This window comes from Leucopleurus acutus (assembly GCF_964270905.1).
Source record: "Leucopleurus acutus genome assembly, chromosome: 2".
Classification (NCBI taxonomy): Eukaryota; Metazoa; Chordata; class Mammalia; order Artiodactyla; family Delphinidae; genus Leucopleurus; species Leucopleurus acutus.
Window position 1 is genome coordinate 140,861,227 of NC_139143.1, and position 16,207 is coordinate 140,877,433.

At 38.5% G+C, this 16,207-nt stretch overlaps 2 protein-coding genes across 11 annotated transcripts in view; one reads left to right on the top strand and one right to left on the bottom strand.

Moving 5' to 3' along the window:
* The window catches only part of PATJ (PATJ crumbs cell polarity complex component), a 358,003-nt gene extending 355,448 nt beyond the window's left edge, over positions 1-2,555 (bottom strand). For 7 of the 8 annotated variants that reach the window (XM_082834080.1, XM_082834079.1, XM_082834082.1 and 4 more), the window contains exon 1: positions 2,485-2,555. The gene's annotated coding sequence lies outside the window, so the exon portion shown is untranslated. The other variant, XM_082834077.1, reaches the window with a different exon arrangement.
* A 6,617-nt stretch (positions 2,556-9,172) lies between these two features.
* The window catches only part of TM2D1 (TM2 domain containing 1), a gene marked incomplete at its 5' end in the record, with an annotated part of 54,969 nt that continues 47,934 nt past the window's right edge, over positions 9,173-16,207 (top strand). For all 3 annotated transcript variants that reach the window (XM_082834091.1, XM_082834093.1, XM_082834092.1), the window contains 2 exons: positions 9,173-9,354; positions 11,281-11,354. In XM_082834091.1, the coding sequence (XP_082690217.1) occupies positions 9,173-9,354; positions 11,281-11,354 (256 nt within the window). The remainder of the gene's footprint in view (positions 9,355-11,280; positions 11,355-16,207) is intronic.

Here is a 16,207-nt window from a genome sequence, read left to right on the forward strand (position 1 = left end):
TGTAATTCAAAATGTTTCTAGTAGCCACATGAAAAGTAAAAAGAAACAAGTAAAATTAATTTAAATAATATATTTTAATTATCCTTACATAAACTATCATTTCAATATGTAAGTAATATAAAAAATAACAAGGTATTTAGGTTTTTAAACTAAATCTTCAAAATTTGATGTGTATTTACATTTACAGCACATCTCAATCCCAACTAGCCCTATTTCAAATACCTAGTCACAGGGGCAACTGGCTAACCATGTTGACAGTGCAGTTTTAACCTAGGCCTTTTCAGAAAGAGCCCCGTACAGTGTTTTTAGCAGACTTCTGTTTATCAGCTAATGCAGCCTCTATGCCTTTTATCAAAGTAACTATCAGTATGAGACCATTCCCAAATCTGAGTTCTTCCCAATAAAAACAGCAAAGCTCCTTAGTTTTATCAGAATTAAACATCTCAGTGAACCGAGCAAAAAGTGCGCGAAGAGTGGCTTACAGTTTACAAGACTCATCCTTGAACATTATTTCGTTTTGACTTCCCCAAACTCAGTGAGGTAGATCATTTACAAATGGGAAAACAGAAGCAGAGTCAAGTGACTTGCCAAGAGTTACACAGTAGGTGGACCTAATCCCATGTCTCCAAACTCCACAGGCTACACAGCTGTACAAATGCAAAAAATAAGCAGGCTTTCCATCTTCTCTCTCCATTTGCACCAGAACCTAGAATGAATACTTTGATAAAAGGCATCCAAGTCTACTAAAAAACATCAGAGTACGGGAAAGAAACCAGAGCAATGGTCAAGTGAACCCAAAAATTAAGGTGGAATAGTCCTGTTTCTCAAAATTTTACTCTACTACCAAGGTGAGCAAAATCTTAAGTAAACAAATTAAACCCCACTTTAGTTTCCCCAAACTAATGTATTTTTGTTAAAGTTTAACAAAGCAAGGAAATTCCGACTGCTTGGTTGTTTAGTTTAAGGATAATTATTAAGTGCTTTTAAATAAAAATGCAATTACAAGGATTACTGAATGCTGAGCCTCTGTCTCAATCACAAGGTTCTAAAAGTGAACTCATCATGGGAAAATATACAGGTTTTTCTTTTTAAGAATACTAACTGAAAGGCAAGATACCATAATTTTATTAGTGATTATTTTCAATGGTAGGTGGGTCTGGGTGTGCTTTTAGTTCCTTTTCTAGAAATTCTCTCCAATTTTTCTACAATGAATATGTTAGTTTTATAGTTATAAAAAATATGAATACATGACTTGAACTTATTAAAGCATCTTTAAACACAAATGAGGGATTAATACAATTTACCTTCAACCTTAAACACAACTATTATTGATATACCAAGCTCACCTTATGTGACCATTAATAGGACCTCAATTAGCAAAGGGCAAACTCAAAAACCAATTTGAGTTTTTTTTACCTCCATTCCTCCCTAGCTTTACTTTTAAAAAGTTATGCGCAAATGAACTGGCAACCAATAGGAGCTTAGACGGCCTAGTAGTATTACCATACTCGGTGTAACAGATTTTTCTTCTAGGTCTCCAGAAGGCTTCTTCGTTCTTTTAAGAAACACTTGTTTATTGCACACCTACCCATGGCCAGACTCTCAATGCAGTTGAGAAGCAGCCTAGGGAAATAAGGTCCTTTAAAGGCCACCCTCTCAATCGCGCAAACCAGTAAACAACTAATTCGAATCCAAAGTGATAAGAGCCATCTGGAGATAATGTCAAACTGCCAAGAGAACACTCCAGGGGGAGATTAATTCGGCCTTCTAGGTGTCCCAGGAGGGCTGAGGCGCTTTGGAGGGGGTGGGGGGAAAGGATTTGAAAATGCTTTCCTGAGCGTGACATAAAGCAGGAATCCAGCGATTTCCCCAAAGCCTGGAGCCAGAGCACTCTCCGCCTGGTCGTCCCCATCTATAAAGTGAGGCTAGCAGAGCCCAGGCCTGATCGTCGGCCTGGGAACTCGTCTACGTGACCACCAGGCTCCCAGATGGGGTTGGGGCCAAGTGGCCCCTCAACTGGGATCTGAGTACCCCCTCCTCCGGGACCTCGAACAGGCCACCACCTGGTCACTCCTTTCACCGTCACCAGTTGGGGAAAGACTCCACCCAAGCTCTGGGGGTGAAGCACAGGCACCCACTTGGGTGCAAAGTTTGATCCCGGCCACTCCTGGTACAGACCCGGGCCGAGATTTGAGTGCCGCCAGGGCCTGCCGAAGAGGGGCGGCTCCGTGGCCCGCGGCCTCCGGCAAGCCCTGCACCGAGGGGCGGGGACCACGGTGGGGTCACCGGGCCCGAAGCAGACGAACGGCGCCCCGCACCCTCCGCGGGCCCGGCCGAGCGCCCGGCGGCGTCCTGGGTCTCCCGTGCCCACTCCTCCCGGAGGGCGGGCGGAGAGCGCGCCGGGGTAGCGGCGGAGGCTCTGGGCGCGGGGCGAGCGGTCCCCGCCGCGCAGCGCACGCCCGCACTCCCGGCCCCCTGCCTTACCTGGTCCGGCGGCGGCGCCGGTGGGAGCCCGGAGCGGGCGGGCGGACTCGGCGTCAGCCCTCCCTCACCTGGGCGGAAGTGAGAGGCCCAGGAGGACCGCGCCTCACCTGGCAGGCCCTCCCCTCCCTCCTACCCTCTCCGCCGGGGCGGGGCGCCGAGGTGGCACGGGAGGGGCGGGCGGGGGAGCCTGGGGCCGCGGGAGGCCGACTCGGGGCGGGGTCGGGCGCGGGCGCGGTGGGCTTCTCCACTTTCTGCAGGTAAAGTTCTACTGGGCGAGGGAAGGTTAAAGAGGCAGAAAAAGGTGGGATCTGAGGGCCAATTAGGCAGAAGAAAAGCCAAGTGGTGGGGAGATCCGGCTGGACAGGTGTAGGATGGCTGGGCTGAGAGGAGACCTGAAATCATGGAAATTGAAGGAGGATATTGATAAAAGGATTTCGTCAAATCTGCTTGGTCTCTCTTTGTCCCTTACCTTTCCCGTTCTGTCATCCCTCCTTGTGTCGTCTTCATCCGCTGACCCCACATTAAATTCTAAGTATAACTGGGGGTTATTTTTTGCTCATTTAGTTGAGGAAAGGAAAGGAACCAATCTAGCAGTATTTGCCTGCGATATGCCGGGCGCTAGCTTATATACATTACCTCATTTGCCCTGTGAAAAAAATGATGAAGAAACTGCGCACCTAAGGGTTAAGTAATTTGCCCAAAATTTGGGACCCAGATGGGATCTTCTGACTATAAGTCCAGTGTTGACTTCCCTATACGTTTTAACATTTTTGTTCTTGATATCATAACTTGACTTTGAGAAAGATTGTGTAGAACCTACAACAGCTTTATTAGACTCTAATGTAACTAAATAGGATTTTGATGATAGGCGTTTTATTTTGTCTAATACAGTCCACACATTAACGGTAAACAGAATCAATCTTCAGGTTTGTGTTCATTAAACATAGTATTTGTTAAGCACTGTGATTGACTTTGTAAAATGTTAAACATGAGGGTTACCTGTCCTCAAGGAAGATGGTATGTACAAGACAGGGGCAATGTAAGGACATCTGTTGTAAGATCATGCACTTGACACCTCTTAGTGTTATCGTTAGTTGTTTTTTTGTTTGCTTGTTTTTAAGAAATTATCACTTGTTAGGCCTGGTAAAAGGATACACAGGATACAAAATTTCAGCATGGACTCTACCTCTTAAGAATGAACAAACTATTGAAGGAAATAAAGCTTATACAACCACATAAATTACCAAATATGTATAATGAAGCCAGAACTTTCAGAAAATAAAGAGATCTATTACGCTTGCTGAAAGCATCTCTTAGGATTTAAACAGGTCTAACAGGTGTTTGGGATTTGCTTAAGGTAAAATGGAGAAGGAAATGCTTCCTAAATTGGGGTGGGGGGAGGGGCAGCATACAGGTGGAGACCAATTATCTGAAACCATCACCTTGCAAACATAGAGTAAGGTCTCTTCTTACTCTAACATTTGATGATGGTTATGAACATATTCCCCCTTTCTCAAAAAATAATGTGACTTTGGGGATTTCCCTGGTGGTCCAGTGGCGCTTTCACTGCAGTGGCCTAGTTTGATCCCTGGTTGGGGAACTAAGATCCCACAGGCTAAGTGGCTTGGGTAAAAATAACAAGAACAATGTGACTTTTAATTGACTGTGAAACAAAGTTCAAACTCCTTTTCTTAGTGTCCAAGGCCCTCTAAACTCTCTCCTTGCTGCCTCTTCGACCTACTCTTCCATTTCACTCTCCAAGATCTGATGCTGGCGAAATGGTCTGGTCTACTCTATGCCCTTGGAATGACGACACCATGACTTTTCCGTTGGTTACTCATCCCCTTTTCCATGCTTGGAATGTCCTATGAGCCCTACCCTTCCCCCAGGGCCTCAATGATCATTCCCAGAAAACATCCATCTCCACCACATTTAATCCCATTTTCTCCATATTTTAGTATGGTTATTTTAATTTCTACTTTCCTCTGGCTCTTACCTGGAATTTTAAAAAATGTTTGACTTATTCAGTACATTTTTTAAGGCACATACTCTGTGGTAAACATTTTCTGGCACAGTTTTTTTGGTTTTTTGTTTTCTCAACCTCTGAGAACCCTCAAGAGTATTTTATTCACAGAATGATGAAGATGAACACAGTTTTTAAGAACACATCTCTGAAGTCAGAAGGTCTGAGCTTGAATTCTAATTCCACCATTTCTTAAAATATGCAACTTTGACAAGTTATTTAAACCTTCTAACTCCCATTAGTGAAATTTCAGTGCCAGTACTTACAATACTTCATATGGTAGTTTTTAAGGTTAAATGAAGAAATTACATGTATTGCATACACCTGGCACATAGAAAGTACTGAATAAATGAAGCAGCACATAGATGGGCATGAACATGACAGATACTTGTGACAGCAAAGAGAAAGCCAAGAGTAGTCGTAAATAAAGTGAGGCCAGAGCAGATGGTGGAGGACCTGAAAATACTATGGAGAACTTTAGGTTATAAGACTTTATCCTTTATCTCTAAGAAATTAAAGAGCCACTGAAAATTTCTGAATAAGATTTTTATTTTTTGCTTTTTAAAAAAACATTTAATGATTGGTGTTTATTTTTAAAAATGCTTGATTTCTTTAGAGCAGTTTTAGGGTCTATATTGAACAGAAGTTACAGGTTTCCTATGTACCCCCTTCTCCCACATATTCATAGCCCCCCTCTTTACCAACAGCCCCCACCAGAGTGGTACATGTCTTACAACTAATGAACCTATATTGACACATAATCACCCAAAGTCCATGGTTTACATTATGGTTCACTCTTGGTGTTGTACATTTTATGGGTTTGGATAAATGTATAATGACATGTATTCACCATTATACTATCATGCAGAATACTTTCAACTGCCCTAAAAACCCTCTGTGCTCTGCCTATGCATCCCCCTGCTGCTGCCCTCCCTCCCCAACTCCTGGCAACCACTTATGTTTTGTTAACTCCATATTTTCATCTTTTCCAGAAGGTCAGATAGTTGGAATCATACAGTATGTAGCTTTTTCAGATTGGCTTTTTAGTAAGAGGCATTTAAGCTTCCACCATGTCTTCTCATGGTTTAAGAGCTCAATTCTTTTAGCACTGAATAATATTCCATTTTCTGGATGTACCACAGATTACTTATCTGTTCACCTACTAGAAGACATCTTATGCTTCCCAGTCTGGTCAATTATGAATAAAGCTGTTATGACCATGTGTGCAGGTTTTATCTGGACAAACTCCTTTGGGTAAAATACAAGGAGCTTATAGGATTTTGAATAAAATTTTGGATATGATACAGGTTTTATGTTTTCCTAAATGAAAGATTAATCTGGAAGCAGTGTGAAAAATAGATTGACAAAGTTGGGGAGAAGGCCTAGAATCAGAAAGAGGAAGTAAGAAGTTGCTATAGCAAGGTACCTAGGAAATGACATATACCTGAAATAGGGTGAAAATATAGGATTTTAAAAATGAGCACTTAAAAATATCAGTTGCTTAGTGATTAGAAAAAGGGATAAAGAAGAACAAGGAGAAAACTGAAGTGCAAAGATGATTCTAAGCTCTGAAACTGATAAAATGGATGTTGGTGTTGAAACTTAGAAAAGCCAATTTATTCTGTTTTGTTTTTTTGAGAAGTAGGACTCTGATAAAGTCAGTTTTAGATCCTACATTTGACATTCACGATGAAATATACTTGGCATAGAGTAGGCCTTATTAAGTGATGAGTCAATTGAATTGGATGGCAGTTAGACTGGTGCACCAAAGAGAGGACACAGAAATACCTGAGAGACAGCATGGATGTAGAAAAATTCCCAATGTGCAGAAGACTATAATAAAGATTTACCAGGACCTGATACTATGAATTTACCACCAGAGGAAAAAAAATGTCCATCTCAAATAAAAAAGAAATTTGGGGAGAGTAACCATCTTTTATCTCTTAATGATTCTGTTCTAATCATGGAAACAGGGATCAGGTTGCTCAGAACAAAACTATCTATTAATGTAATTAGGTGTATACTAGAATTTTAGGAATGAAAAGATCCAGTGTTCAGAGCCTTTGAATCCCAGAGGAAGCTTTGCTTCAGGCTTCACTGGCAAACCTCTTTCTAATGTTTCTACATAGCAATTTCCGTATTGGGCTGTGCTATTCATATCCTTTACTTTCTATAGAATTTCCATAGAATCCTATAGAATTTTTATGAGACAAAGAAACTTTGCATTGAAAACATGCCTAAGATTGAGATTTAACGTTCTTACTAAAATTAGACAATGTAGTATCTTGTTATCAGAGACTATAATTGCAAAGATATAAAGTAATATATTTTACTGAGCCATGAGAAAATAGATTAAGGGGCAGTAAGAAGAGAAAGTGAACCTGAATCACTTCAAGAGTCAAAATTTTGTATTTCTTTACTTTCACAGGAAGACTCTTGTTCTTTTCAGTTTATACATTGTAGGAGAGAACAAAGATAATCAGTAGAACCATAAAAACAGATTTTGTAGTGCGATTAATCAGCAAAGCACAAGCATTTTCAAATAGTTAATTGCTCAAAATCTATATGAAAAATGACACAAATATCAGCAATATTCCTGCAGTCAGCAGGAAAATACCTAATTTTGTCATGATTTCAATAAACTCAAACTAGAAAGTTGCTTTCTTTCACCTTCTGATTTTCTTTAGATTGTATTTTGAAAATCAAACCAGGACTTTTTGAAAGTGCCAAAATGGTAGTCAAAATGCAAAGTCACTATCTTTTATCACCAGATACTATGTGTAACAGATATTCCAATCCTTATCCCTGGATTTTAACCTAATCCTTGGCCCCAACCCCTTTCCTAAATTTCATCTCAGGATGAGGATGAAGGATGGTGTTGAGCTGTATGTTATACACATTATTGGTAATTTTTAAAACTCAAAGTTAATGGTTAATTTTCTAGGTTGTACATTTTTAGGCGGTCATGCATCCTATGAAGAACCAACTCTGTTCCTCCAGTTTGGCCTGGATTTTGAATTATTTTGATGTCAGTGACAAAATATTGTGTTCCAAATACTGTTTGGGGGATTATCTTATCAAAACCCTTGTCCTACTACAGCAACTAATACATGCTTCTATTGTGACAATTACCAAGCAGTATTTTAACAGTTTGTCTTTTCCCCCAGCAAACACAAAGTGCTTAACTACTGGGTTCTTGCCTCTTTATTTTTTGAGGCTGTAGGGTCTCATCTTATGTTGGGTACAAAGTAAATGCTTGATAAATATCTTTATGGAAGGGAAGGAGGGAAAGAGAGAGAAAAGAAAAGGAAGGAAAGGAGGAAGGAAGGAAGGAAAGGAGGGCAGGAGAGGGAGGAAGGGAGGGAGGAAATAGGGGAAAAAGGAGAGAAGGTGCAAGTCCAATTAAAACGGGAAGTTTAAAAATTGAACTAGTAAATTTCAAAATTCTTATCACTTAAGTCTTTAAGCATAAATGTTTTAATTTTAAAATAGCATACTAATGTTGCAAAATTGGTTTAAGAAAAATTTTAAATGTAGTTACAATACTAAGATATTATTGCAAATAGTTTCATGTCCTCTCATTCAAAAATGATACATCTTATAATACATTATCTCAGGGTTGTCAAAGTGTGGTCTCTGGACCAGCAATATCAGCATCACTTGGCAATTCATTAGAAACGAAAATTATCCTGCCCTATCCTAGATCTTCAGAATCAGAACCTGAGGCTCAACCATCTGAGTTTCAACAAATACTCCAGGTGGTACTGATGCTCCCTAAAGTTTGAGAACCACTGCACAGCACAATTGTTCAAAATTAGTCCTACTGTGGATGAAGAGGCACCACTCAAACTCAAATATTTTTACGTTAGAGAAAAACAACTAAAATTTCACTAAAAAATAGTACACATTTTGTTCTGTATAAAAGATACCCCCATTACTTTAGAATACATAGAAATTTAGAAAGAAGAGATGGAGGAAAAACCCTCCAACCTTTCACTTAGTTTAGTCGTAAACTCTTTGGTCTCCTCTTGTTTTAGGCCCTTTCCTTCACCTAAATTTTCACTGTTAAAAATAAAGGTGTAAAAATGAATAAATTAAAAAATATATATATATAATTTTTTAAAAGAAAAAAATTAGAAGAAAAAAGGTGTAATGCTTATTTTTGTGATGCAGTCCTCAAGATCAATTTGTACCAACCTTCCAAAAAGTTCTTCTCTAAGACAACAAGGAGGCCATCATATCATAGTTAAGAGCACAGTTTCTGAAATCGGGCAAACATCAATTCTATTCCAACTCAGTAACTAAGGCCAACACGTTCTTTAGCGTCTTTGAGTCTGGCTCGTTATCTGTAAACCCAAATCCTACCAGACTAACAGAGATAATGTTTATAAAGGGTTTATCGAATTGCCGGGCGCCGCTGGCACTTCTGCTGATGGAAAAGCCACAGCAGGATTAGCTTGGGAGGAAGCCGTGGACGTACGTCAGCTGATTCTCCAAGCGAGCTGCCTCCTTCTGATTCTCAAAGACCAATCGAAGCGCTCCCAGGTGATTCCGAAGGCCTAGAGAGGTGACCTGCGTCCAACTGATGCACGGTCCCTTTAAGAGCCTCACTCCCGCCGCCACCAGACTCCCAGCTTCGCCTAGGCGAAGGCGGAACCGGAAGTTATGGGGGATGCGCCGGTCCCCAGCATGGCGGCTTCTCGGCCCTCCGGGCCGGTTGCTTCTGAGACTGCTGCTGCTCGGCTCCTGGCTGTACTGTGGGTCGTGTCAGTAACCACGGGACCTTGGGGAGCTGCCGCCGGCGGTGGCGAAGAGTCACTTAAGTGTGAGGACCTCAGAGTGGGACAATATCCTCTGTGAGGAGCCCCCCCCATGGGGCGAGGTAGATTCGGGGTCGAGAGTGGGTCGCGGCTCTCAACACGGGCTAAGGTTTTACTGAAAGGAAAGGTGACCTGTGTCCTTTAATGACCGAGGGACCCCAGGCGGTGAAGAGAGATGTGGGGCTGGGACGGACAGAGGCCATCCTGTGTGATTTCCTTGGGATTTTACTGATCGTTGATGCTTCCTCTTGTGATCCCCCATTCTTTTTTAAAAATTCATTTTTTTAACCGGTGGGTTTATTTGTTCAAACACATTGATACTGAAGTTAGGCCATGTTTGTAAGCATTGGAATTAAGTTAAAAGGTTGATGGACCCTACCCTGGAAATTTGCCGACTTCGGGGAAGACAAGTACAGTAATTAATAACGATATAGCCAATGTATGTTGCCCATTTATTGTTAACTTTACATTTATTACCTTATACTATCTCGACCTACATGAGATCCCAGACTGCAAGGGGGCAAATTCCTGCTCCACTTTGTAACAGTGGACAAATTATTTGAACTGTGTTTTATCATGAGTAAAAATATAGATAACAGTGCTACCAACTTAAAGGTCTGTTGTGATAAATTAGTACAGGTAAGTCACTTAGAACAATGCCTGGCACATAGTAGGGGCTATATGTGTTAGCTGTTTGTTTACTGATGAGAAAACAGGCTGGAGGAGTTAAGTAGATCTGTTCATTGCAGCAGCTCTGATAAGTGGAGGAGGATATGAAACGGGAGTTATATTCAAATTAAAATAGGTAATTTTGTACAAAATTAGACAGTTTTATACAAGTTGTAGAACAGAAAAATTAATAGAAGCCAGAGATATAAAAAAGATTCTATGAGAAGAAATCTTAAAATTAAGAAAATTCGATAGTATTTTTAAGAGTTGAGGAGAGGCCGCCATTATTAAATTTTTACAGAATAGCTCTAATTTGCTGATTACCATTATGCTAGGAGTTTGAGAATCACTGACCTAGTAAGTTGAGCCCCTTTCTTGGGAAAAATGTCGGGGTGATTATTTCTAATAAAATAATTGAGCAGTATGAAGAGCTGTGCTTTTTGAAACTTAGAAGTGCCTGAGCATACAAGATGATGTTAACTGGAAAATGTTTTTCCTCGCATAAAGATGAGATGTCCAGTAGTGATTCAGAAACCCTAAAGAGGTGTCAGACTCTGTCTCCAGAGACATCCTGTGAGTACCTTACTTATCTCATATTAGTGTCAATAAAATTTTTAGGAAACAGAACCCCGACCCCAAGTGTTGTGAACATCTATGAGAAGATAATTATTATATCCATTTACAAAAGCTTAAAGTCCTGTTGGGGAGACCATGTAGACCCGCCTAAAACAACCATCTTCCTCGCAGTCTGATGGAAAGCACCCTCGGCTTGGAATCAGGAAATCTGATTTTACTACCTATCACTCATACCACTTTGGATAAATCACTCAAACCTTGAGCATCAGTTTGCTTCAGTAATGTGGGGATAGTAGTATCTACATCACAGGGTTATTTGTGTTACATGAAATTATGTATATGGTAATACTTGGGGCCTGTGAATAATTTCAGTCAGATATCTGGAAACTGATTTTTTTAACTTGAAGTTCTCTTATATAATTTGGTAAAGATTTTTATTTTTTTTTTGTGTGTGCTTTGTGCTTAAACCCTGACTGATGTTCCATAAGCATAGCACCCTCTGCTAGAGTTTTTAATACAATTTTCCTGTAATAAGTTAATATTCAGGTATTAGTGACTCTAAAAGTATACCTGTGCTTGTTGACTTGGACAAACTAACAGCCTCTTTTCACATGTGAATATAATCATAAATATATAAGATGACATGTTAAAGAAAAGATGATAATGTTTTGTATTGGAATGTAGTTCATATTTCCTTAACTTTTCTACATATATTTGTAAAGATCCAAAAATAAATGATGCTACACAAGAACCAGTTAACTGTACAAACTACACAGCTCATGGTAAGACTTGCAGAAACATTTTAAATAATTTTTAAAACATTATTTCATAGATGAATGTGTGATCGCTAACAGTAATTAATAAATGTGTTTTTTCTTGATTTACAACATTATTATTATTCAGTTTTCAGAACAACTTAATATTGGAGAACTGGCTAGGGGTTGTTAATATTTAATTTAAAAAATAATCTTATTCTATTAATTATATAAACTGAGTTTTTTATTTTCATTCATTTTTTTTTAAAACCTTTATATAGCTTTCTTGTTGCCCTTTATTTATCAAGTTATGTTTTACAAAGATGCTTCTTTAGACTTTTAATTACTCAAAGAGAACTTGAAATGAGACTTTTAGTCCAATAAGGTACAGTGAGGAGCTATATCACCCATATCATGCACTTGTAAAATATACTTAGGTACATCCTAAGTGTGAAAAGAATATGGTAAGGATTTGAAGTGTGCATCAGTTTTTTCTTAGACGTTTTGGTAATGGATAACACCCTCAACCGAATGATTTGGGGGAGCTTCTGTTATTCCAAAAAATACGTAATGCTAGATAAAAATTAATAAGTTGTTTAGCCTTCTAAAGGGTTATATGTTGGAAAGGAGGCAGATAGATGTAAGTTGGAGCTATTTGGATTTGGCATTCTTATTTGACATGGTACATAATGGTGGTCAATACCTAGTATTATTTTGAGAAAAGAACACCTATTGAATATATACTGATTGTTTTATTCTTTAGACAGGAAATAAGGCAATAATTGATGTTTTCTTTATAAATGAAAGCTACTAAACAGATTCATTTTGGAAATCAGATTAAAGGGATTTTTTTTAACTGCAAAAAACTTTCAGTTTTTCAAAATTATCTTATAGTCAAATAACTGACCTCTTGATTATGAATTTGTATATATTTTTAAAAGATGTCCCTTCTCTTTTTTATCCCTTTATATTTTGACACACTGTTAGCCCCATTCTATTCAGCAGAGATATTTGAAAGTAAATTGTGTTAAACTTTTATAACAGACGTTTTGCTACTATTCTGGAGTAATGAAATTTTATCATATAAACAGTAATAGGTTATATATATGATTTTTATAGTAAATATTGCTCAATATATGTACATTTATTTAATTTAGATGTGTTAGACTTAAAGGAACTTTGCACGGAATCCCCTCCTTTTTAAATTGCTTTACAAGTATATTCTGATTTGCCTGTGTTACAGTTCAGTCTTTTATATTGTGCTCTCAGAATACAGAGAATAGTGTTAACACACATAAAGAACAATGAGCTTTCAGATATTCAACCACGTATATGAAATATGTTGGAAATCTGTGAATACTATTGTGACTGAAGTCACTTTAAACTAGGAATCAGGCAGCCAGCCATCTCAAAAAAGCCTTTTCTAGTCTGCAGAATTCTTTGTACGTATGAGGATTTTGAAGGAAATTATACAACTAAAGAGAATAGTTTCTGACCAAAAAGAGCTCTGCCCTCCAGTTAGGTGTCTCTTTTGTAAAATAAGTTTGAATCCACTTAAGTAATTATTGCTAAATAAGTTTATAAACAACTACAAAATCAAATGATCAGACTGCTAGGAAGTATAAAAGGACTTGGAGGTGTTATGGTCACGTTGTGACCTGTCAGGTAAGTTATCATAGATGATGTAAGTGGAGAGCTGCAGAAAAATAAAGGGAAGGCTTTCTATGTACAGGAATGGTATGGTTATTCATTTGGAGAGAATAAACCATAAGTGCCTAACAATCTGGAAACACACATAAAATGTTATAAATTAATAAATAAATGACTTTAGATTATTATGATGACTTTAAAAAGAAAATAAAGTTTCGGAGACAAATATGAGTTACAGGGCTTCTGCATGTGGATTATAATTTATGCATGACCCAGAAGTGTTCAGCCAAGATCTGGGATAGGTTCTACCAGCCCAGCCCTCATGAGGCTATGTCTGTCCACAGGATGCTTCTTTTAATTGTCCTTTTTAGAACACGCAAGACTAGTGGAGTGGCTGTGGTGAGTCACTTCTGAGTGCTGATCAGAGAGGACATCAAAATGACCCTTGAAACATGCTTTTTGGTCCTGACGTAGGAATATATTAGAGTTGTGAAAAGTGTGATCTCTCTCATTTCTCGAGCCAAAATTTTTCTTCTGTTTTTTTGAGTATATGAAGGACTATTGCAGAATCCTCAAACTAAGTTTAATTTTCTTAAACTATACTTTTTAGTAAGGAATGAGTGGGTGGAATGTTTTACAGAGAGGGGAGTTTGGAGGTAGAGAGTAAGAATTGGGACCAAAGGCAAAGGAGATTCAACTATGACAATAAACTGTGTGGTCTTAAAATGGTTACCAGTTAGCCCAACCAGTTAACACGCATCTTTATTTATTGAGAAATTATTTGTAATAGTTTAATAATTAAATTAAAATAAGTAAATGGATCAAAACAGCTAACAGTGAACATTTGTATTATAAACTATTTATTATTGAGAAATTTATTTATTGAGAAGTTATTATATGGCAGGCTTCTGCTAAATGGTATAGATGATACATAAAAGAAGACAATCTCTGCCCTCAAGGAGTGTTCTGTCTAGAACATATATATATACATAAAGACATACATAAGCAAGTGTTTTTAATTTTCTGAGTAGTGAAGTACAAAAGTATTTAAACTCCATTTCCAGAAATTTTGCTCTGGTCCTTTGGCAGAAGGTCTTTTTCATTTAGATGTTATTGAAGTATATTTACAGAAAAGTACACTTAAATATAACTCAAATAAACTTTCACAAACTGAACACACCTGTGAATGCTTCCAGATTAAGAAACAACCTTATCAACATGCTAGGACTCTGCTCCATGCTCTCTTATAGCCACTACCCTGCCTTAATGATAATTATTATCCTAACTTCTAATAGCATAAATTAGTTATGCAAAGGGTGTGTTATTTTTAAACTTTTTATTTGGAGATAAATTCAAGCTTACAGAAAAATTGCAAGAATAGTACAAAGAACACCCATACACCCTCTCCCCAGATTCACCCATTGTTAAACATTATCCTTCTGGCTTTATCATTGTGCACTCATGCATGCTCTCTGTCTCTCTCTGAATTTGTGTATATATGTTTTGTCCCTAAATATGTTTGTGTGTGTTTTCTAAGAATAGAGATATTCTCCTGACATAACCACAGTTCAGTTGTAAAACTTGAGTAAATTCAGTGTTAATGCACATACTTTACCATCCACGTTCTGATTTTGTCAAATGACCCAAATAAAGCCTTTGTAGCATTTTCCCCCAGTACAGGATCCCAAGATCAGGTTTTGCCTTTAGTTTTCCTTAACTTGGAATATTTCCACAGCTTTGTCTTTCATGATACTGACAAGTTTGAAGACTACAGTCCCCTTTATTTTAATAGAATATTCCTCATTTGGGATTGTCTGATATTTCCTTACAACTAGATTTAGGTTCTGCATCCCAGGATGGAAAATTACATAAGTGATGGCGTGTCCTCTGCATCTCACAGCTGAGGAACGTGATATCCATCTGCCTCTCATTGATGATATTAAGTGTTGATCACTCAGTCTTTGCAGTTAAATATTTTTTCCTTTGCAACTAATAAACAGTCTTTGGGGAGACTCATTTAGACCATGCAAATATCCTATCCCTCATCAAAAATTTCCCCTAGACTTTCCCCTAGACTAGCATCCATGATGATTTTTTTTTTTTTTTTTTTTTTGGCTGCACCGCAAGGCATGCAGGATCTTAGTTCCCTGACTAGGAGTTGAACCCATGCCCACTGCAATGGAAGCACGGAGTTTTAACCACTGGACCGCCAAGGAAGTCCTCCGAATCATTCTTTACTGTGATAGTTGCAAAATGATGATTTTCCAACTCCAGCACTTCCAGAGGAGAGGTGTCTTTTAACAGTAGAAATATGAAGATAGGGTTGGCTCTTACCAACTTTATCTTTTGCTTTCACCCAAATTCTAGATTGACACATTTAATTATCCGGTGATTATGCAGTATAACCTGTTACAGAAATCATAAATAAAAGAGTCTGACCCTCTTATATGACAGATCAGATCAGAGTGCAGAGGCATGATGTTAACTGGAGTAGGGTCCCAAACCACCTCCTCTCTAGGTCAGTCCATTTTACTGTGATGAAACTTCATTGATTATTTTATTTCTAGTTTAGCTTTTTTGTATTTAAAAAACGGTGCTGCTTTTTATAATTGAGAAATAACAGTGTACCATGCTTAAATTGATGCCATCTAAATCCTAGACATTAGCCAGAGCCAAACATTTTGCAAGAAAACTGGAAACAGAATAGTTTTCAAGCTTCTGGCATGTTGCTTAATTTTGTCAACTAGTTAACATTTATTGGTAACTGGCTTCCTTAATCTCATCATATTGATTTATTTTTGCTTGTTCCTGATATCAGTGTAAGCATGGCATTATCATGGTGTAATGAAAAGAGTACTGATTAAAAGTGATGAGTTAGTCTAGGACTTGTAGAATATTACCTATTTATGACACTTTGGTGAGCTCATTTAATTTCTTGGAACCTCAGTTTTTCTGTTTGCAAAAGGAAGAAAAGAAAAAGGAGCATATTACTAGTTCTGCCTACTTAATAGTTTTTTTAATAAATAAGGGTCGGGCTTCCCTGGTGGCGCAGTGATTAAGAGTCCGCCTGCCAATGCAGGGGACACGGGTTCAAGTCCTGGTTCGGGAAGATCCCACATGCCGTGGAGCAGCTAAGTCCGTGTGCCACAACTACTGAGCCTGTGCTCTAGAGGCTGCAAGCCACAACTACTAAGCCCACATGCCACAATTACTGAAGCCTGCGCCCACCT